This window comes from Dermacentor variabilis, chromosome 4 (assembly GCF_050947875.1).
Source record: "Dermacentor variabilis isolate Ectoservices chromosome 4, ASM5094787v1, whole genome shotgun sequence".
In the NCBI taxonomy this organism is placed as follows: domain Eukaryota; kingdom Metazoa; phylum Arthropoda; class Arachnida; order Ixodida; family Ixodidae; genus Dermacentor; species Dermacentor variabilis.
Window position 1 is genome coordinate 149876427 of NC_134571.1, and position 23656 is coordinate 149900082.

Consider the following 23656-nt stretch of genomic DNA (forward strand, 5'->3'; position numbering starts at 1 on the left):
GCCAGGAAAACGCTCCTCCCCCTTCTGCTTGGCCGACGATAGAAGACTGTGAGCTTCGTCCATGCTATGAGCTTCGTACCTGAGGTTTGAAGCACCATCGTTGGCACGCTCCCGCACGCTTTGACTCACACATACAGCATTCGGTGCGTAACGACGATGCTATCGCACTTGGACTTGATACGGGACATTACGGTGAAGCTAACGGTGATGATGACTGCAGAAATGCGCCTTGAGTGTCCGTTTAATTGCTACAGAAAAAAAAGCGGCACAAGGCTCAGCCACATTATTTGTTGTGTTTTTTTTTGTTGAAAAATACTTTAGCTTTGAATCCTATCACTTGCTTGAATCCACTGGAAATGCGAATGAGAAGGCACCGCCGCCGCGTTCGTTGTCTTTCTTCATACTCTGAAATAACTAACATTTTCAGGTATAATTGCATTGTTCCGGCAATAGCGAAATATTGTCTTCACTCTGATTTCTTTTCATGCACTGACGTGGTGGATGTTATCTATTTTTATGCGTCGCTCTATCATGTATGTCAGATGTATAGTTTGTGTTATATTACTTATTTGTGCTATAATCTTGCTAAATCTCGCACTTGGTTTTCCCGCCTTGCGTTTGAGATGAGTGATGCCCAAAGCATTTGTTAAGTAAATGGACAAGTAAAAGTACTAAAGCACTTTAAAATAAACATATAAGAGTTCACTGGCAATGTTGCTACAAAAAAGAAAGTATCCGCTTCTCCTGTGAATACTGTACGCTTCACGTGTCTAAGTGAAACTGCGGGTCCGTTCAGCCAACATGGAAAGGAATTAGAGAAATGAATAATTAATTTGGTGCCGCTAATCATCCCCCTCGAGAAAACAATTAAATGGAAGATGAGTCGCGTATGGACTGAAGGTGCCTAAAGGCGAGAATTTCCACTTCGATAAACGCAGCTTATCGTCTTCACTACTCTGCTGATTAAACGATCCAAAGCTCGCTCTGCAATGCAGTTAGTTAACATGTGGTATGTGTCAACGGCCTAAAATATTGGTATGTGAAATGCGTAACAACTCTATGCCTACCCAGCGGGAAATTTCTCACTCACGTTCACCCTAATTAACACCAGGTCGTGGGTTCGACTCCCGCCAAAGGTCGACAGTTACAGTGCCTTAATAAATGTCATATTAAATTATCGCGGCTAATTTCCTTCTTCTTGTAGTTGCTCCCAACGGCCGTGAGTTCCAGTGCTTAATGAGCTTCATCTTTAACCTGCCTAAGGATGTGTGCTATTGAACATGATAATCGAACGGCTGATGAGGGTTTGTATGGGTTTATAGTGGTCGGATAGAAATCCATGAAACTATTTATGTCATCGGGCTGCGTGACGATGATCAGGCGTCACAATGCTTATGCAGATTTAAACAACCACGAGAACAGTTCCTGTGTGATTCTTTTTTTTTACTGAAGTGCGACAGCTCTCGACGAACGCCAGATGCTACCACCAATTTCTCCCACAGGGCCAACGAGAGCCATGCCGAGCTGATTTTGGCAGGAAACCCTGCGCTCACACCAGGCATTCATTACATTACTTGACATTTGCTTTTGAACGCGTTGTTACTTCCTATTGCTCGCTTTGTGCCACCAAATGCCTTAGGTGTGCCCGCTTTAATTAACTCTGCCTTAATTAACTTCGGCCTGACTAACACTAAATGTCGCGGGTGTGACTCCTACGAAAAGTCTTGTGGTTGGGTGTCTTAACTCTATATTTAATTGTGCCTCAAATGATCTCGCCTTAATTAACACCGAAGGAGATACCAACTTCGAGATACGGTCACATAGCCCATATCTCCAAATTGGTTTGTAGGTCGGAGTGCCTGAATTAAGTTCACCTGACTGGCACGTTTGTGGGTTAGACTCCCACCAAAGGTCGAGGATTCGACTGCCACCAAAGACAGTGGGTTTGACTCTTGGCGTTTACGATCTCAATTGGAATCCTGCTTTAAAATATCGCCAGTTCGCCCATCTCTCCAAGATGGTAAGTTTAAAGTTTGGTGCCATTACGCCGGGAAATAAATTTTTCAACCTCTGAGCCATCCAAAGCTTTCGCCTGAATAAATCAATTGTATACAGCAGACACGCAATGCGGTCGTGCGGGGCTTCATAACACGAACATATATATATATATATATATATATATATATATATATATATATATATATATATATATATATATATATATGTGTGTGTGTGTGTGTGTGTGTGTGTGTGTGTGTGTGTGTGTGTGTGTTTGTGTATGAAATATAATGTGCATGTTTAAACCACGAAGTTGAATGACATGCAAATGAAAAAAATATAGAGAAAGGAAGCGCGACTGTATTAATTATGAATGCAGATCTATCATACTTGGTTGAACAAAAGCGCCTTGCTTACTTGTCTTCGTAATTGCTTGTGATATCATTGTTTCTAGAAAACAAATACGTCATTATATTATTATATATTATTTATATTTTTTGTAATTGCAAAAAGTTCTTTAAAAGAGATGCACTGAATGCCACGAAACGTCCACTGACGTATCTAAGTACTCTGCGCAACTGCTCCTGACGGCGAAAGTAGTTTTCACACACCGAGCATATGACACCGATCCTGGCATTTTGAAGGATACCAAGAACACCAGGCGTTGTGACCCGAGAATGAATCCAACCATTTTTCTACTGTGCCTATGCATCCTTTCTGGTATGTTTAGGACTTGGTAGCGAATGTCCCATGCTGTGAACGGGATTAATGTGTCTTCGATGCCTGAAGCATATGTGCTTGTTGCTGGTTAGATATTTCGTAAGCCTTCCGGTGGAAAGTTCGCAAAGTCATGCGCAGGAACGACCCGACACAAAACAGTGCCAAAGAACGCTTTTCTATCTATTGCGGTCGTTCCTCCGAATGGATTCGCGTCTTTTCTACTGCGCGATAAATTTGCAAAAGTATGCACAATAGGATAAAGCAATTCTGCATTGATACGATTTTATACCGGAATAGGCACTACGTTGCTACAGCCATCCTTGACTGCTAGCAAGTGTTAGGTAGGGGGAACCATCATTGTATACCCAGAAAGAAAGAACATTTACTTTAGGGGAAAACATCTCAAGGGTGCTTCTACTGCTTGCTTCAACGGTAGACGGCCTAGCAATAATAAAAATTAAGTCTTACTGAATTAACAGGGGCATTAAGCGAAGCTGGAGCGTTGGTTTCGAAGGTACTTTCTACACTTAGTGTATTGTACTTAAAAGAGAACGCTCGAATCTAGTGACAGTCGGAAGTGGATGATCAATATAGATCTTGAATTTTTATAAACAATTGCAAAATTGGAAAACTCTGCAAAATTCAACAATCAAGTTAATAGCCATGTAACTCCACTTTAAGAAAACATATTAAACTCGTTAAACTGCGTCGATTATTCTATTTAGAGCGCATAAAAGGGATGAATCTTACACCATTATAAACTGTGTCACCTATTTGGGGTATACTTCGACTTTTGTGATACCCTCGAAAATATCGGAAAGAGTTCATATAAGCTGTACATTTAAGCGCATCAAATGGTTTGCTTTGAATTCTTGAACATGTGCACTTAACACAACTGCGATATCTGTTTTATGTGTAGCCACGAGTTCGTATATTTCATGTTTTCCTTTTATTAATGATCTGTTCCGAATTGCCGTTAAGATCGTAGTTTAAGAAAGGTACTCGAATTTGTCACTATAGTTTGACAATTTCCGTTGTGCAGCAAATTTAATTCGAATTGGTTCTGTGGTGTTCTCTTAAACGCATTCGTGTGTTTGACGTGTGTTCGAATAACGCAGTCGGAGTGGTGCTTAGGCCCTACCCCGATTAGGAGGGCACAGGCCCTTCTAAGCAAAATAAGCATCAACAAAATAATCCATAATAAAGCGTAGCAAATAGAACGAAGGAAAACGAACCTTTCTGTTGCCAGGACTTAATTACGGGCAGTTGAGAATACTGCACACTATGTCACTTATTTGGGTGCTAGAATATTGTACACAGGAGCAAAGTAGAAAATTTGAACAATTTTCAATATTTTATATACATTTGCAAGTGCTCGGCAAGTGTCATTACTGAGTCAATTAAGTGTCAATTACTGAGGCTAGTGACCAGGAAAATGTGGCAGATTATTAATTCTAACATGGTTTGTTAGCTTAGCTTTAGGATGTATTGAGGTACTCCCAATGCGTTGCACGAAGTGCATGCAATAACAATTTTTACCTTTCGCATGACAACAAACAGACATTAAAAACTTTTTGCGTGTCCGATGGAAGACATTACCAGCCGCAATGTTTGTCTGAAAGATAACGCAAATGTGTTTTCCTTTACAAAAATCGCTACACAACTGATCTTGAAAGCATGCTCCATTTTTGATCATCGTTGTTACGTGACGTCTTCGTTTCTCTTGGTTTGCTAAAATTTCATGCCCTTTGAGGTGTAGATAGTTTCAGAACTAATTATATGACAGTGTTACAACTGGCTTGATCATCGCCTGTCAGCTTTCTCGAGATGCCTGCATTTCTTAAAGCACTTCTTAAAACATAACATGCTTTTGTACAACTGAAAGAATATCAAAGGAAACGAGACCACCTTTGTGGTCCTCATCCTTTATTTTTCTTCGTGAAAAAATAGGTGCTGCGAAAAAAATTGTCCGAGTGAACCATTACAGGTAATAAGCGGCGGGTTTCTTGCATTAAAAAAGTGGGGCCCTTGATAACCACCGGGTATAATGTTTAACCCCAAACGCCATAACGCGAATTTTCGGTGTGCGCAATCAGTACTTGCTTGTGGAATTAAGAACACGCTATTGCATCTTTCCGCTCTATCTTTCAGCCCACTTGAATACATATCAACGCAAAAGACCAATGGCAAATATTCTGAGCGCTGTGATGTATGTTTAGTGACTGTATATTGAGTAAACATTGGCGATGATTGTAAGAAAAGTACATCCTTAAAGGTAATTATTACCGGCGCTTGGATTGCGAAGAATCAGAGCTGACACGTGGTGAAACGTAGTGTTGCCCAATCAGAAATGAAACTAGTCAAAAGAAAGAAGAAGCGGAAGAGCAAAACGATCATCAATTCCAACGGGGGCTGACCGAGAGGGCCGCCTACAAAGACTCATTGATGGGTTTAGAGGTTTTCTTGGGGATCGTGTGGCTCCGCGCCACGTTAAAGGATCGTGGAAGCGCAATGCAGGCTCGTGCTTGTTCTGGTTGCTAATCCTGGAGTTGCTGTTGTCAGTTTTAGATGCGGGAGTTCGCCTAGTAGTCACCCGGAAGTCCGACATGCGAACGACCCCAGAGGCCTCAACAGGCTTAACTATCGGTTAATTGGCGAAACTAGAAGTGAAAGTGAGATGTGCGACGATAAGGCTACACATAATGGGGACATTAAATGTGCGTGGAATCGTTCCGCTCATCACTTCTGCTAGAACAAATTTCAGCTTCGTCTTAATGTCAGCAGCCTCCCGTTGCCCTTCACTGTGTTTCAGCCTGACGGACGAAAACCTAGAGTGAATCATATGCCACTCACACAGCTTAATGTAGATGCAGCTTAACCTCCTCTCAAATTCATCAGTTCGGCGAAATTTATTCATGTGACGCAGGCACAATCTGCCCTATGGAAAGGTCATCGTATCGCTAGATAGTCAAGAGTGAACGAGAGCGTGAACCCAAGAATTCCGTACAGGGATTCAGTGGTCTGAAGGAACAGCTGTTTGGAAATGCACAGCTGCATTGGAGCAGAACAACCGATACTTCTTGCCTGAAGCTCGCCGTGTTCACTCTGCAGCAAAATGGCTGAGGGTTAAGGCCACAAATTCACAATGGCTGCTAATGAATCAAATGTCCTGAAAGCCTGACCTCAATGCTCTTTCGCCCAGAAAGCCACACGAGACCTTCCAAATACTTGAAGGCGACTGATTGGAGGACCCTAGTGTAGAAACATTCCAAATCATCTGGTGTGCGGGCATAATTTTATTCTTAGCTGTGTTTGTTGCCTTTACTCGTCCTTTACAGTTGAACGATGGGAAGTTGGACCACATCAAGCGTATGCCCCTTGCTTTTCTTTTCTCTCTGTAATCATCCCTCATGTTTATCCCGGCAACCTACGTCGAGACGCCGTCTTTTTGCTGCGCATTCCTCTTTCACTACAGTTTCAGTAATCGGGGTGGTATGTCGCCACCTCTTGGTCAGAAGGAGCACGCCTTATCTGCTCTCCCAAACTTTGTCAGGCGTAGGTCGGTCGTCTGAAGCCTGCGTTAGGCATTTTATAGGCGGAGTGGCGCAATTATGTCCTGTTTGCTGCGCCTTTCGCGCTAGTCATTCTTGCTTGATGTTATCGTGATTCTCTTGCACAGTTCATTTTATTATGTCGTTTCTTCGTTATAACCTCCGTTTGAATTTAAATAAAAACTGACTACAACCGTGATTCCTTTACCTTAATTGCCTCCTGGCTTCATGTGATCATGACTTAAAAAGTTGAGCCCCTCTGTTTCCATTCCCCTCGATTTTATATATGTATAGACAGGTATGACAAGGAGCCAAGGACAACATAGAGGAAATTACATGCACTTGCTAATTGAACTAAATAAATGAACGTGGATTAAAAGAATTGGCCTACTATATATATATATATATATATATATATATATATATATATATATATGTATATATATATATATCACCTTTCTACATGCATGGGATGCATTTCCCGGTGAACTTTGGTGGGTGTTCGTCGCTTGCTCCATAGGATAAAAATCACACTTTGTCTATTGAGCGCGCGCACGTGTGTAGCACAACCGCCTCCTTGAACAACTGACAGCAGCGCCCTCCCATGGAGTCACCGGTAGATAAGTTCGGTTCGTAATGTCGCCTATGAAAAATACGGGCAAATATTTTTTTATTTGCCCTCGAACTTACAGATGGTGGGATCGGCTCGCAACCACAGCCAGTTGGTTTTCGCGTGTGTCCAGCGAGCTCCACAACAAGAGTTTGAAATGTGGGGAACGTGGTTTTGGTCATGGATCCAGGACCCTAGAAAACATGCGACGTAATGCTAACGCATTGTGCTCATGATGGAGATTCCTCTCGTATTTATCTTGTCTTTGACAATACCCCAGAAGAGTATACCTTCGGAGTAAGATGTTAGACATAACGGAACCGTCAGAAGGACACTAGGGGCTCGAAGTCCAAATTCGCAGCTGACGCAGAAAGTTGGGCTATTTGTTGTGGGTTCATTTGCTGCGACTTGCGCTCTGTCCTGTCCCACCTTGTTTCCGTTTGTCTTGTTAACGCTAGTAACTATGTCGCAGCAAATCGAAATTCACAGTTTCTAATAGGTGCGTGCTGATTGAACGAGATTGTGAAAGTACTGTGATCTACTAAAATAATACGTGGTGTTTGGTCTCTATCAGGCCTGCGCAGACTGCTCGATTCCGTCAAGACAACTACAGGATTCGTCATGCAAGTGCTGTTTTTATTATTATTCTAAAAATAAGTCAACTGTAGAAATGATCAGAATATTGAAATGAATTTGAACTAAAACAATACTTCGAGCAGGTTTGAGCACGTGCAATAAGCGAAATGTCTGTTTGGTTCCTACCTGCAGCAGGTTGCCTTTTCGGCAAAGTTCAGTAGGTTTTAAAGCGAAGCTGTACATGGCTAGTTTCCAGGGGATCGATGTCCGGACATAAAAAGTGTTCCCCAATCTCGAAGATAGTGCAACACCGGGCCGACGCACTCTGGAGGTGAAGCAGGCTTCAAGCACTCTGCCAACATGGAACAATTAGTATAATATTGTGGCTCCAAGTACAACCCGTATGAAATATTACAAAATACATTTTTTTTCAAAACTATACTACACCTTTAGCCGCGTCGGCGATGTCTACGTTCGCACCGCCCTCTCTTTGTCGGTGTTCCAAGCGATAGCATATCTCCTTTCCTTCCGCTATCGCGTGGTGGCTGTCCCGTTGAAATGCTCAGCGTGTCTAGTTTCCTTCTGTGAGCGCGTGTGGTCAACTACTCAACGAGAAATTTCTCTGTTTCGTAAGACAATGAATGGTTGATATCACCTTTTAAGCAATGGCTCATACTCATGTAAGACAGCGGCTACAAGCGTTCAGCGAAGTGAAGCGAACAGTGCATGCGCTTGTTTATATTACCCATACAATACACGCAATAACGTACGTTTCAATAAAGAATAAGCTCAAAAGAAGTATCCGAACCTTCAATAGAGCTTTGCATACCCGCCTCCGCAAATAAAGTAATGGTTTCGCAACAGCTTCCCTGAATTAACCTTAATTCACCATAATTGACACCGGGTCGTGCGTTCGACTCCCACCAAAGGTCACCAATTCCAGTGCCTTAGTTAAAGCATATTTAGCGCCAGCAAACAAGGACGGAAGGGGGACGACAACACAATGCGCTAACTTCAACAACTTGATTTTCAGAAAATACAGCTATATAACCTATGCACAGTGGCGCCACCTCATCCAAATCTTAATCATCCAAAAAAGCCGTCTCCTTATCTAACAGGTCGACCGAAGGGGCACTAACATACGTATCACTATTCCGCCAGATAGCCTACTGATACGATAATATAAGATAGACCGATAACAGACCAGACGAGAATAGACGATAAGAGACGAGAAGAAGATAGACCGATACTTTAACAGGGGCTTATTAGCTCTAGGTTTATATTCCCAACATGTGCGCCCAACATGTATATATATATATATATATATATATATATATATATATATATATATATATATATATATATATATATATATATATATATATATATATATATATATATATATATTGTCGCGAAGCACTTTGAGCAGTAAGCGTTCGCGACGAGAACGTTGGTGCAGCGAGAGGTAGTGTAGCCGACCGAGTACCGAAACAAGGTTGTTCTTTCTCGTCGTCATTGTCGCTCTCCTAGCCACAGCGCCACTGCTCCCTATTTTACAGTGCAGTTATCTCCCCTGCGGAAAAGGAAGCCGTCCCGGCTGCCTACGGGTAGGACAGCACAGACGGATCATAGTAGGGCTTGAGACGCTGGGCATGCAGAATTTCGCGTCCACGACGGCGATGATCCAAAGTTACCTCAAGGGGTTGCACAATATAGTTGACTGGAGACGTTTGGTTGATCGCGTGGTATGGGCCTTGGTACTTCGACGCGAGTTTCGGTGACAGTCCAGTGGTAGAGGCTGGAACCCAAAGCCACGCTAGCGAGCCAGGAGCATAGGATGCAGGAGCATTGGAACTTTCTCGATGGTGCTTCTGGCGTTGCTGGTCTTCTGACGTAAATATACGGGGAAGCTTGCGACACTCTTCTGCGTGTGCAACAGCTTCGGATAGGGTAGTTGTTTCCGTGGAGTCAAGGCGGTACGGAAGGACGGTATCCATTGTGAAAAAAGGTTCGCGTCCGCACAGGAGAAAGAAGGGCGAAAATCCCGTGGTAGTCTGCGTGGCGGTGTTGTAAGCGTACGTCAGAAAAGGTAGAACATGGTCCCATTTGGTTTGGTCGGATGCAACGTACATGGCCAGCATGTCACCAAGAGTGCGATTAAAGCGCTCGGTCACGCCATTAGTCTGCGGATGATACGCAGTAGTGGTGCGATGAATGATGCGGCATTCTTTGAGGAGAGCCTCGATGACGTCGGAGAGGAAGACGCGGCCTCTGTCACTGAGTAATTCCCTGGGAGCTCCGCGGCGAACTATGATGTGGCGCAGGAGAAACCAGGCGACGTCACGTGCAGAAGCGCTGGACGAAGGGGAAGTTTCCCCATAGCGCGTAAGATGGTCGATGGCCACGATTACCCAGCGATTGCCATCTGATGTGGTTGGCAGAGGTCCATAAATATCGATGCCTACTCGATCAAAAGCACGTGCTGGGCAAGGAAAAGGCTGCAATGGGGCGGTTGAACGATGAGGGGGATCTTTACGGCGTTGGCAAACCAGACAGGAGCGGACATAATGATGGATGAATCGATACATCCGCCGCCAGTAGTAACGAAGGCGTAGACGCGCGTATGTCTTCAGTACCCCTGCATGCGCGCACTGGGGATCGCCGTGAAACGCTGCGCAAATATCCGAACGCAGGTGTCGCGGGATGACAAGCAACCATTTGCGGCCGTCCGGGAGGTAGTTGCGACGGTACAAGAGCCCGTCGCGAATGGAGAAGTGATGTGCTTGACGACGTAATGCGCGAAGGGTAGCGGGTGTCGATGGGCTGGACAAAAAACGCAGCGTGGACACAATCCATGGGTCTTTCTTCTGCTCCAGAAGAATGTCCGTGGCAGCAAGGGAAGACTCGGACAATGAGGCCTTCGGGAAGCTAGCCTCGTCTGTTAGTGGCGAACGAGACAAGGCATCCGCATCCGAATGTTTTCGGCCAGAACGATACAGTACGCGAATGTCGTACTCCTGCAGTCCAAGGGCCCATCGAGAAAGACGACTGGACGATTCTTTTAAGGACGACAGCTAGCACAGCGAATGGTGATCAGTTATGACGTCAAACGGGCGGCCATAAAGATACGGACGGAATTAGATTATGGCCTAAATTATAGCCAGGCATTCAATTCCTGTGACAGAATAGTTCGATTCAGGTTTAGTGAGTGCACGACTGGCGAAGGCAACGACGTACTCATCGAAGCCAGCCTTTCTCTGAGCGAGAACGGCCCCAAGGCCAACGCCACTGGCATCCATGTGTATTTCAGTTGGAGCACTTGGGTCGAAATGGCGCAGGATTGGTGGTGACGTTATGAGAAGACTCAGCTTTGTGAAGGCGGCATCGCAATCCGGTGACCAGGTTGAAAAGTTGTGGCCACCATGAAGAAGCTGCGTTAAAGGTGCTATTATAGTGGCAAAATTGCGGATGCAACGGCGAAAGTATGACGCTAATCCAATGAAGCTGCGCAGTTCTTTAAAAGTTGTTGGTCGGGGAAACTGTGCAACAGCTTGTAGTTTCGCCGGATCAGGGAGTACACCTTCTTTCGACACGACATGGCCTAGGATGACCAGCTGCCGGACAACGACGTGACACTTCTTCAAGTTAAGCTGGAGGCCAGCATCGGCGATGCACTTTAGGACGCGTTCAAGTCGAAGTAAGTGGGAAGGAAAGTCCGGTGAAAAGATAACGATGTCGTCCAGCTAACACAGGCATATCTGCCATTTGAGGCCGCGCAAGATGTTGTCCATCATTCTTTCATAGTGCTACGGCACAATATGTGCGATCACGAAAGGCGAGCAGTGTGAAGACGACGACGACGCTTAGAAGCTAGCGCGGGCTGTTGCCTCTTGGCCAAGCGCAGCGTATTGCCTTGTAAATATACTTGTAAATAGCTTTTCGTTGGTGTCTTCCTACGTAACATATCTGGTGGAGGTGGACGTTCCGTGTACCTCGTCACGGAGCTTCGCAGTGGACGGTACGTCGAGCCTTCCTTCATGGCTCCCGGCGACGACAACCCGACTCCGCCGGCTCCGACACCTGCTGCCACTTCGACGACCTACATCACTCTCCCCGCTCCTCGTGATCCTGGCGTATTCTCAGGCAAAGATGGCGAAGACGTCGATGACTGGATCAGCCTGTATGAACACGTCAGCCGCAATAACCGGTGGGACCCTACTATTATGCTCGCCAACGTAGTCTTTTACCTCGGTGGCACACCTAGAGTTTGGTATCGCACGCACGAAGATGAGCTCACCAGTTGGGATTCACTTAAGACAAAGCTTCGAGACTTGTTCGGCAACCCCTACGGTCACCAACTTGCCGCGCAGAAGGCGCTTTCCGGCCGTGTGCAGACGTCAACCGAGCCCTATGTCACGTACATTCAGGACGTCTTGGCTCTGTGCCGCAAAGTTGACACCCACATGACTGAGTCAGACAAGGTTTCCTACATCCTGAAAGGCATTGCCGAAGACGCCTTCAACTTGCTCGTGTGCAACAACGTAGCGACGGTGGATGCTGTTATAAAAGAGTGCCGCCGCCTGGAACTCGCCAAAAGCCGACGTATTGACCAGAAGTTTGCCCGTCTGCCCAACACCCCAGCGACATCTGCCTGTGCCGACGCTCCTCGTCCCAACAACACTGCTGATGTTACCAGGATCGTCCGGCGTGAGATCGAGGCCGCCTATCCGGCTGCCTTCGACTCCAGTCCCACCAACACATCTGCAGTCGCGGTCTCACTGATCCAGGCAGTTGTCCGCCAGGATTTCGAAAACATGGGTCTTCACACCATCTGCTCGGCCCATCGCCCTGATACCCACCCGGCTTCTTCCATTCCGCCCCGTTTCCTACCACGCTTCCACCCACCACGTTTCTGCAAGCCATCTGAATGGCGCAACAGTACTTCATACAGTTTTATCTATTACGGCGAATTGCGTCTGCCTGCCAGTGGTCAAATTTGGCTTGACGACACAAGTGCTGCCACGTGGGATGTCTCTGGCCCACCTTTGCTCATTCGAGGTTCACTCAGTAGCATCCACTGCAGTTGACGACACTTCATCCGATACTCCTCTACCATCGCAGTCGGCAAATTGTACCATCGCTGACTTCCAGAAACTGATTGCCCCCGACTTGCCGTCCGAGCACGCTCGTGAACTCTACCGCGTTCTGTTTTCCTGCCACGATATTTTTGACTTTAACGATCGTCCTTTGACCCAAACTACAGCTGTCAAACACCGCATTAATACCGGTGATGCCCCTCCTATTCATCTGCGCCCGTATCGAGTGTCACCAACTGAGCGTCAAGTTATTCACGGAGAAGTTCGCAAAATGCTTGCCAAGAACATTATTGAACCATCCTATAGTCCATGGGCGTCACCTGTAGTACTGGTCAAAAAGAAGGATGGCTCATGGCGCTTTTGCGTGGATTATCGGCACCTTAATAGGGTTACCAAAAAGGACGTGTATCCCCTACCTCGGATTGATGACGCCCTTGACTACCTCCACGGTGCTCGCTATTTCTCCTCTATTGGCCTTCGCTCCGGCTACTGGCGGATTGCCGTGGACGCTCTCGACCACGAGAAGACTGCTTTTGTCACACCCCACGGTCTTTATCAATTCAAAGTGATGCCGTTCGGTCTATGTAACGCCCCTGCCACTTTTAAACGCATGATGGATTCCCTTCTTCACGGATTCAAATGGTCCACGTGCCTGTGCTACCTGGAGGACGTTATCGTATTCTACCCCACGTTCGCTATGCACCTCGAGCGCCTCTCAGCAGTCCTAGACGTTTTTCGTTGAGCCGGTCTGCAACTCAACGCATCCAAGTGCCAATTCGGCCGCCGCCAGATTACCGTCCTTGGACATTTCGTTGACGCGAACGGAGTGCAACCGGACCCAGGCAAGATCCATGCTGTTACGCACTTCCCTGTTCCGAAGTGTGTCAAGGATGTGCGCAGCTTCATCGGCCTTTGTTCGTACTTCCGCCGTTTCGTGGGAAATTTCGCCGCCATAGCATGACCACTAACCAAGCTTTTGAAAAAAGACGCCCCTTTCCAGTGGGGCGATAACGAGGCCTCTGCATTCTCACATCTAATCGGCATTCTCACAACGCCTCCCGTTCTGGCCCATTTCGATCCTTCTGCGCCTACCGAAATCCATACTGATGGCAGCGGTCACGGAATTGGCGCGGTACTGGCACAATGCCAGCGTGGCCACGACCGGGTTATCGCTTACGCCAGCAGGCTCCTCTCACCCGCGGAGCGCAACTATTCCATCACTGAGCGTGAGTGTCTGGCCGTACTTTGGGCGGTTGAGAAATTACGCCCATACTTATATGGCCGATCCTTTTCCGTTGCCACAGACCATCTCGCGCTTTGCTGGTTATGCTCACTGAAAGATCCTGCAGGAAGACTTGGTCGCTGGGCCTTTCGCCTCCAAGAATATTCGTATACTGTCACCTATTATTCTGGCCGACTACACAAGGACGCTGACTGCCTGTCTCGCTACCCGGTCGACGAGCCTGACGACGCCGACAGTAGTAGCGCCAACGGCATTTTCTCTGTGTCTGCCTTCGCTAACATCGCCGATGAGCAGTACCGAGACCTATCGCTGCGAGCACTTATCGAGCGTCTGCGTTCTACACCTACCGCCGCATCCGTTCGCCGATATGTCCTCCAGGGCGGCATTCTGTATCGAAGGAACTTGCTCCCTGATGGCTCTGACCTTCTTCTTGTCGTGCCAAAACAGCTACGACAGACTGTGCTCTTTGAGATGCATGACGCACCCACTGCAGGGCATCTTGGGGTAACCCGCACGTACGAGCGCGTCCGCCGCCGCTTCTATTGGCCTGGTCTCGCTCGCTCCGTTCGACGCTATGTTGCTGCATGTGATCCCTGCCAGCGTCGGAAAACACCTCAGGTGCTGCCTGCCGGTCATCTCCAGCCGATCACCGTCCCTGTGGAACCGTTCATTCGTGTTGGATTAGACCTGCTCGGTCCCTTTCCCACGTCATCCTCTGGGAACAAGTGGGTAGCCGTCGCGACTGATTACGCCATTCGATACGCTATCACTCGGACTCTCCCTGCCAGTTGCGCCACTGACGTCGCGGACTTTCTCTTGCGTGACATTATCTTGCTTCATGGCGCCCCGCGACAGCTCCTTACTGACCGTGGTCGAAACTTTCTCTCGAAAGTTATCGCTGACATTGTGCCTTCCTTCTCCATTCAACACAAACTGACTACCTCATGCCATCCTCAAACCAATGGCCTGACAGAGCGGTTAAACCGTACCCTTACCGATATGCTGGCCACGTACGTTTCCAAGGACCACCCCGACTGGGACATTGCCCGTCCTTACGTAACATTTGCGTACAATCCTTCCCGGCACGACACCGCTGGATTTTCTCCCTTTTATCTATTGTACGGTCGCGAACCTACCTTGCCTTTAGACACGGCACTTCCTCCTGCTGCGGTCTCAACAAGCGAGTATGCGCGCGACGCCATCGCCCTCGCTGACCATGCACGCCAGCTTGCCCGTGCTCGACTGACGGCCTCACAAACCACTCAGCAGTGCCAGTACAACGCCCGCCATCGTGACGTACAGTTTTCGCCTGGTGCGCTCGTGCTCCTGTGGACGCCCACTCGTCACGTCGGACTTTCAGAGAAGCTCCTTTCGCGATACACAGGGCCCTACCGCGTGCTGCGCCAGGTGACGCCTGTGACTTACGAAATTGCTCCTGTGGGTTCAACCTCGTCCTATCCTCTGGCATCTAGTGATGTCGTACACATCAGTAGGCTCAAGGCCTACTACACTGTTTCCGAGTCCGACCTTTAGTCGCTCCGGGACGGCGCTTTTGCCGCCGGGGGTAGTGCTACGGCACAATATGTGCGATCACGAAAGGCGAGCAGTGTGAAGACGACGACGACGATTAGAAGCTAGCGCGGGCTGTTGCCTCTTGGCCAAGCGCAGCGTATTGGCTTGTAAATATACTTGTAAATAGCTTTTCGTCGGTGTCTTCCTACGTAAGAATATATATATATATATATATATATATATATATATATATATATATATATATATACATATATAATGTTAAAGTACAGTGACACGCAGAAGAACAAGAACGAGAAAGGAACCGAGCTGAGATTGTGGTCATTTTGAATGCAGCTCCACTCTATTTGCCTGAGAAAAATCGCCTTGCTAAGTTAGCAATATATATATATATATATATATATATATATATATATATATATATATATTGTTAACATAGCAAGGCGATTTTCGCACTTTCAATACATTGTTAAACTGAGAAGTTCAATCATACACAAAAGAACAAAAAAGAGAAAGGAAACGAGATTGTGTTAATAGTAAATGCACCTCTATTTTACTGGTTTGAGAAAAGGCGTGTAGCTTGTTTTTTTTTTTTTCATTGTTGGCAATATCAGCAGTTCTAGCAAAAGAAGAAAAAAAGTACAAAATTATTATGCAATGACTAATGCTTGCTCCAATTGACATTTTTCATTATCGAAAAATGTTCTTTGAAAGAGATGCGCTGAATGCCAGGAAACTTCCACTAACGTATCTAAGCGCTCTGCGAAACTGCTCCTGACGGCGAAATGTGGTTTTCATACACCAAGCGTATGACACCGATTCTGGCATTTTGCAGGATATCAATTCCATCAGGTGTTGTAACCCAAGAATTAATCCAACCATTTGTCTACTGTGCCTACGCATGCTTTCTTGTATCTTTAGGACTTGCTATTGAATGTTGTATGTTGTCAACGGGATTAGCGCATCTTCGGCGCCTGAAGTGATCTACGTACACCAGTAGCATATGTGCTTGTAGCTCGCTAGTGCGTTCGTAAGCCTGCCTATGGAAAGATCGCAAAGTCATGTGGAGAAACGACCCGACACAAAAGAGTGTCAAAGAACGCTTCTCTTTTCTTTTCGATCGTTGCTCCGATTGTTTTCACGTCTTTTTTACGGTATGCCGAAATGGCAAAAGTATGTACATTAGGATGAAGCGACTATGCAGAGATACTGTTTCGTACCGCAATATGCACTACATTGGTACAGCAATCCTTGACTGCTAGCAAGCATTAGGTAGGGGAAATATTCGTTGGATACTCAGAAAGAAAGTACATTTGCTTTAGTGGAAAACATCGCAAGGCTGTGTCTGCTGCTGGCTTCAATGGAAGGTGGCCTGGAATTAAAGAAGAAACGTACTGAAATAACCGATGCATGAAGCGAAATCGGAGCGTTCGTTTTTGACGGCCTTTCTAAGGATATTCGAACAGAGGAAGAATTTTTTTGCGCAAGCATTTGACCGTATTTAATTGTGTTTTCTTTATTTAATAGACAACGCTCGAATCTAGTGACCGTAGGAAGCGAATATTCAATATAGACTGCGAATTATTTATAAGCAATTCGAAAATTGGAATACTCGGCAGAACGCATCTATCAAGTCAATAACCATGCATCTACACGGCAATAAAACATAATACACTCGTTCAACTGCTTCCTTTAGTGAATTAAGAGCGCATAAAAGTGATGGATCTTACACCACTATTAAGTGTATCTATTTCGGGTATACTTCGACTTTTGCGACACACTTAAATATATATTGTAAATGTTTCAGTTAAGCTGTATGTTTACGCATGAAATGGTTTGCTTTCAATCTTTTAACCAATGCACTTAAGAAAACTGCAGTATCCGCTTTTGGTGTATATGCACGGATTTGTAAATTTCGTGTTTCATTTTTTTATGTTGTCCTGTACTCCGAATAGCAGCTAAAATCATACGTTCAAGAACTCTACTCGAATTAGTCACTACATGTTGCCGTTCTTTCCGTTATGCAAGAAAGTTCATTCAAATTTGTTCAGTGGTGGTCTCTTAAACGCATTCGTGCGTTTCACATGTGTTCGAATAACGCAGTCGCAGTGGGGCTTAGTACCTAATCCGATTAGAAGAGCCTTCCTAAGCAAATAAGCCGTTGAATATACTGCTCACTATGTCGCTTACTTAGGTCTAGAAAATTGTACACAGGAGAAAATTAGAAAACTACTACAAATCTGGGTATTTATATGGAATTGCAAGCGCTTGGCGCATGCCATTGACTGGATATAGTCAGGAGGAAAACGTGGCAAATTATTACTTCTAACACCACTTGTTTGCTTAGCTTCTGGATTTATCTTTATGTACTGACAACGCCTTGCACGAAGAGCATGCAATAAAAATTGTTGCCTTTTGGATGAAAACAAAGACACGGTCAGCAACTTTTATGTGTCCGACTGAGGAACTTGCCAGCCGCAGTGTTCTTCCAAAAGATTATGAAAATATGTCTTGCTTTGCAACAAGATACAAGCACTTGTTTGAAAACTTTACGCATAACTTGTTTTTCAAAATAAAATGAATGTTGTGCACATTTGGCCTTGAAAACACGCCACATTTTTTCTCATCTTTTTTCCATGGAATCTTCGTGTGTGTGTTGGGGGGGGGGGGGTCTTCTTTGGCTAAAATTTCGTCTCATTTAATTCGTAGACAGTTTCAAAACTTATTACATGACAGTGTTAAAACTGGCTTGGTCAACGCCTTTCAGCTTTCTCGAGATGGCTGCACTTCTTAAATCTCTTCTTAAACATAACATGGTCTTGCACAATTGAAACAATATCGAGGGTAACGAGACCACCATAGTGGCCTTTATGCTTTATTTTTCTTCATGAAACAATGTATGCTGCGAAAAAAGCCGTCTCAGTGAACCATTACAGGTAATAACCGGCGGATATTTTGGCATAATAGAAAAGTGGGGTCCTTGATAAGCATCGGGGCGATGTCATGGGCTTGCTCCTAAACGCTATAAAGCGCATTTTCGATGTGCGCAATCAGGCGTTGCTTCGAAATCAGGAACACGCTATTGCAGCGCTCCGCTCAATCTTTCGTCGCACTTGAAGATATATCAACGCAAAAGTCCAATGGCCAATATCCCAAGCGCTGTGACGCATGTGTGAGTAGACATTAGGTATGATTGTAAGAAAACATCATCATTAAAGCTCATAATCATCGGCAGTTAGATACGATTTGATGTCGAAGTATCAAAGCTGACACATGGTGAGAAGTAGTGTCGCCCAATAAGAAATACCGCAGGTCAAAAGAAAGAGGAAGCGGAAGAGCGAAACGCTCATCAATTCCAAAGGCGGATGGCCGAGAGGGCCACCTACAAAGTCTCGGTGATGGGTTTCGAGGTCTTGTGGAGACTCTCGGGCTCCAGGCTAGACTCAAGGAACACTAGAGCTCAATGTAGGCTCGTGCTTGTTATCGCTAATCCCGGAGTTCCTGTTGCCAGTTTTCAAACCAGAACTTCGCCTGGTATACACCTGGAGGTCTGACCTGCGGACGCACCAAGACGCCTTACTGAGAGGCCTGAGTAAGCTTACCTATCGGTTATTTGGCGTAACTAGCAGCCAAAATCAGACGACTGACCATAAATCTCGGCATAATGTGGACCTTAAAAACACGTGGAACCGTTTCGCTCATCAACTGTCCATCATCACTGCATTCGTCACTGCGGCCGCATGACCACCCCGGCCATCCACGCTGGAGCCGCCATGCACTACCGCGGAAAGACTCAGTTGACTTTAATTTTACATTCTTTTCTGTGTAGGCTATGCTTGCAGTTGTAGTTCTTGTGAGAGCTAGCTTCTTTTCTCCAGAATTGTTTACGTTGAGTATGGTCACGTGTGCTTTACACCTAATGCATTGTCATGGTTTCAAATGCTGGCTTTGCGACAAATGCAGACACTAAACAACTATCGACAGGCCTGAATAACATGCGTGCATCGATAACGGAAATGTCTTCGGTAAGAGTTCAGCAAAACAGACGACACTAAGGTTGTACTGATTAGGGCTGAGCAGCATGTCCAGAGGAAAGTCACCATATGCAGAATAGTCAGCAGTGTGGACGTTGTGGTCTCCACCACGAAGGAACTCCTCGTCAAATATTGACGGTTCCGCTGAAATTTGCGATTGCCGATTCTTATAGTTTCCAGCGACTGCAGAATCGCCTAATATATGCATTATTACATACACCTTTTACGTCATAATTATCACAACTGATACAAATGTCATGTACTTTTCTTGCTGCCCAAATCTTGTGTAGTCAGCACTATCGTCCATTGATAGCCTATCTCGAGGGAGAGCCACCATTGGACCCAAAATCATCTTAGAGCGGTGAATACATCTTTCTAGGAGCATAACAATCGTTCATTTAGAAATGTAGAACGCCTGTAAAATACAACACTAACATTTGTGAGGTTGATTCCGCATGTGTTTCTCGCTGCAGGTAACGAATTTTCGTTATCGCAGAAGTTGACGAATGCTGTTTTCAGTAAAATGGACATGTACACAATATTCACATAAACTATGCAGAGCAAGGCAAAAAAGAAGAGAGAATGTGCAGAGTTTGTGCAGATGGCCAGCTCGTTTGGGCAATTTGCGCGTAAGTCTGCAGGAAACTCATTCTCGGATTGCCCAGTCTCGTGCGCCCACAGTCACTTCCCTTACTCTTGGTCAAGCCGCCCTCAACTAGGCAAACGGGCTTGGCGGCGGCTCCCAAGGGCCTGAAGCTATTTTTCAGAGGGTTCCCGCGAAAGTCACCATGCGGGGTGCTATTGCACCCACCACAGCCGGGCAGGCTGGCTGGGTCGGCATCTTGAAGTACATTCTAGCCTATACTGCTTCAGCCGTGATCTACGCTGTGAAGGGAACAGCCTCGTTTTTTTTTTGCCATTGCGAAGACGGCGCACCAGGCTTTTCTGCAAGTTGATATAGGGTTCCTAACAATTTCGAAATCTTCTACCTCTCATACAAGAGGAAGGTTAGTTCTGGCTCTCTCTGACAAAATTAGCGCATGCGGGGAAGCTGGTAGCACTTTGTAGCATGTCGCCTTATTGAAGTATAAACTGGCTTGCAACAAATGGTTTCGCGAAGCATTATAGATTTATTTTTTGGACTGGAACTGAACCAGAGCGAGATCGGAACGCATTAAACCGGAACCTTATGAAGCAGTAATATATTTCTTTTCTACACCATGGGACAAGTTTTATATTTTTGTCTGCTTTAGAGGGTGTCCGATTTTTCTGATGATCATAATTGATGCAGGCATGCAAGATTTAACTATAATGGTTATTTCTTTTCTGCCTTAGGGGTATTCAAGCAACGGCGCTATTCGCGACGCATCCTGCCTTTTGCTTAGGCTCTTGTGAATAAGTGTCCACGGCGTAGGTCGCTACCAAAACGAAAGATGTTAGCCTACATAGAAAGTATCGTTACACGATTACAATGCACGGCGTTACACAATGTGCATATCGTCGGTGTTCATGGGCGCGCCTCTCAACGTCGTAATGAATGCGCTACTACAAGAGCTTGAGACCTCGCTGAATAGAGAGAGAGAGAGATTGAGCCGAGCTCGACATCTTCTTAGACGCCATCAATGGAAGTGGTTCCCTCTTCACGGGACCCATATGCTTCGCTAGTCGCCTGGCCCCTGGAGATCATGACGAGCTGGTCTTCCAGGGCGGTGCTGGTTAGCAAGGTCTCCCATCACTCCGTAAGGGTGGATGAGGGATGGGGTAGGGTAGCGGGGCAGGTAAGAGGTTGGGGGATCGCCTTCATGAAATCGCATACTGCAATGACATGTTGGAGCGTGCCTAACTGAGTTTTGCAGAAGTTACAATCCTCCTCGCACCTTTCCGGGTACATCTTGTTTTGAAGGCAAGGGTGCGGGAAGGATCCTGCCTGTATTTGCCTGTAGATCGCTTGCTGTTCTCCGCTAAGCGATTTGTGAGGATCGGGGTAACGGCGCCTCTCCGTCTTATAATGGTTCATAATGTCTCTGTAACTAATATGGACTGTGGCTCACCTTCCTCAACCCGGTATTTCATCTCTCGGGCGAACTGGTGGGCAAGTTCGTTGCCCTCCAGCCCAGAGTGAGCCGGTGTCCATATTAACTCAACTTTCCTTTCAGATACGTCGCGTTTACTTTTGAGAATATCTAGCGCCGCAAGAGACACCCACCCCTTCCTGTAGTTGTTATACGCCTTTTGCGAGTCGGTGACTATTCTTCCCACCTTGGGTTGCGCGAGTGCTAGCGCTATCGCGGCCCCTTCTGCAACCTCTGGAAAAGACGTCTTGATGGAGGCGCAGCTTACGAGCACATCCTGCGTCGTAACTGCCAGCGTTGCTTTCAATGAAAACTTGGGTAACGAAGCGTCTGTGAAGAGAGTGACCCCCTCTTCCTCTTCTACTATTTGACCCAAAGTCTCCGTCAAGGCCGCTATACGAGCCGCTCTGCGGCCGTCGTTGCGACCAGACCTCATGTTCCTAGGCAGTGGCTTACTGTGGATTTTACGAGCCCATAACCTGGATAACGGCCCCATTTCCTTCCGCTCTCCCTCTTGCCAGCCCAACGTTGCAAGAACGCGACGTCCCGCCGACCTCTGACTGAGTCGAACTCTTTGATTAGACAGGTGAGCTTCTATTAACTCTTCGACGACGTTGTGCTTGGCCATGCCGAGAAGCTTGTCGGTCGGAGAATGCTTCTGAATGCCCAGCGCCATCTCGGTTGTGTTTCGTATAATGACGTTCAACTGGTCCCAGTCTTTTTTCAGTAACTTGAGGTAAAGCGCCGCGTAAACGATGCGCGGCGTCAAGAGGGCCTGGACGAGCGTCAGTAGATCGTCCTCCTTGAATCCCCGTTGTCTGTTTGTGACGCTTCGGATCATGTTCGAAATTTGTTCCGTTGAAGCTTTGATTTTGTCGATCGACGGCCCCGCCTTGCCATTGTTCTGGAAGATGACACCCAAGATACGTGCTTGCGTGGTTGGTGTTATGGTCGTCCCGTCGATGGTGATGCGTACGTTCTCTTGATCTCTTTTCTTTCTTCTTGGCTTGATGACAAGTAACTCTGACTTCGGTGGCGAGAAACTGAGGCCGCACGATTTAGCGAACTCGTGCACGGTCTTTGCCACTCTCTGAAGGGTCTCCTCCATCCAACTCTGCGATCCTGCCCTCGACGTCCACACACCCACAGTGTGTGGACGTCGTGACATCGTCTGCATAGAGAGCGTGATCTATGCCCTCTATGTCTTGAAGCAAAGTCGGGAGAGGGAGGAGTGCCAGGTTGAAGAGAAGCGGTGAAAGAACCGATCCTTGCGGGGTGCCTCTGTCTCCCAGGGCTATCAGTTTCGACTTCTCCTCTCCAATTTTGATCGTTGCTGTTCTACTGCTTAAGAAATCCTGCAATTATTTGAATATTCGCTTTCCGTATCCCGTTTGGCGCAGGTTACGGAGAATACTTTCGTGTGTGACGTTATCGAAGGCCCCCTTGAGATCGAGTGCCAGGATAGCTCTTGGCGTATGGGTCTTCGCTTGCTTGATAACCAGCTCATGTATTTGCACCAAGACGTCTTGCGTGCTCAGGTGCCTCCGGAATCCGTACATGGTCGGTGGCATCTGATCAGTGACGTCAAAATGTCTCTGTAGTCTCTTGAACACCATACGCTCGACCACCTTCCTTACACACGACGTGAGGGAGATGCGGCGTAGATTGTCGACGTGGGGTGGTTTCCCCGGCTTGGGAATGAAATGCACCACCGCTTCTTTCCATTCTTTTGGTAACGAACCCTTCTCCCAGGACGCGTTGACGAGGTTTAGCAGTTCAGCTCGGCTTTTGTGGCGCATATTTTTTAGCATCTTGTATGTAACGCCGTCAATTCCCGCTGCGCTGCTTTGATTGCTTTCATCGATGGCCGCAGCCAGCTCCAGTTCGGTGAAGGCTTCGTCCATCTCGACGTTGCTATCGCCTTCATACTCGTGAGTCGGGTTACCGTTCTTCTCGGTCTTGAGGTATTTACTTGTGAGTTCACGAATGAGCTTCTCCCCGTCCCCGTCGTAACTGTTGATTGTTCTTGTGAGGTCTCGAGCGCATGCGCTTTTGCTTTTTAACGGATCTATCAGGTGCCACAACAGCTTCCAAGACTTCTTCGTAGACAGTGTGCCTTGCAGGTCGTCACACATCTTCATCCAGTTTTCCCTGCATAGTTGTTCCGCATACTCGGTCACTTGCTTGTTGAGCGCGTGTATACGTCTGCGAAGCTTCTTGTTATGT

At 46.5% G+C, this 23656-nt stretch overlaps 1 protein-coding gene across 1 annotated transcript in view; it reads left to right on the forward strand.

Annotated features, from left to right (window-relative positions):
* The window catches only part of LOC142578394 (uncharacterized), a 128212-nt gene that overhangs the window by 31056 nt on the left and 73500 nt on the right, over window positions 1-23656 (forward strand). Inside the window, exon 3 of the mRNA XM_075687788.1 lies at window positions 1850-2020. Coding sequence (XP_075543903.1) covers window positions 1850-2020 — 171 coding nt within the window. The remainder of the gene's footprint in view (window positions 1-1849; window positions 2021-23656) is intronic.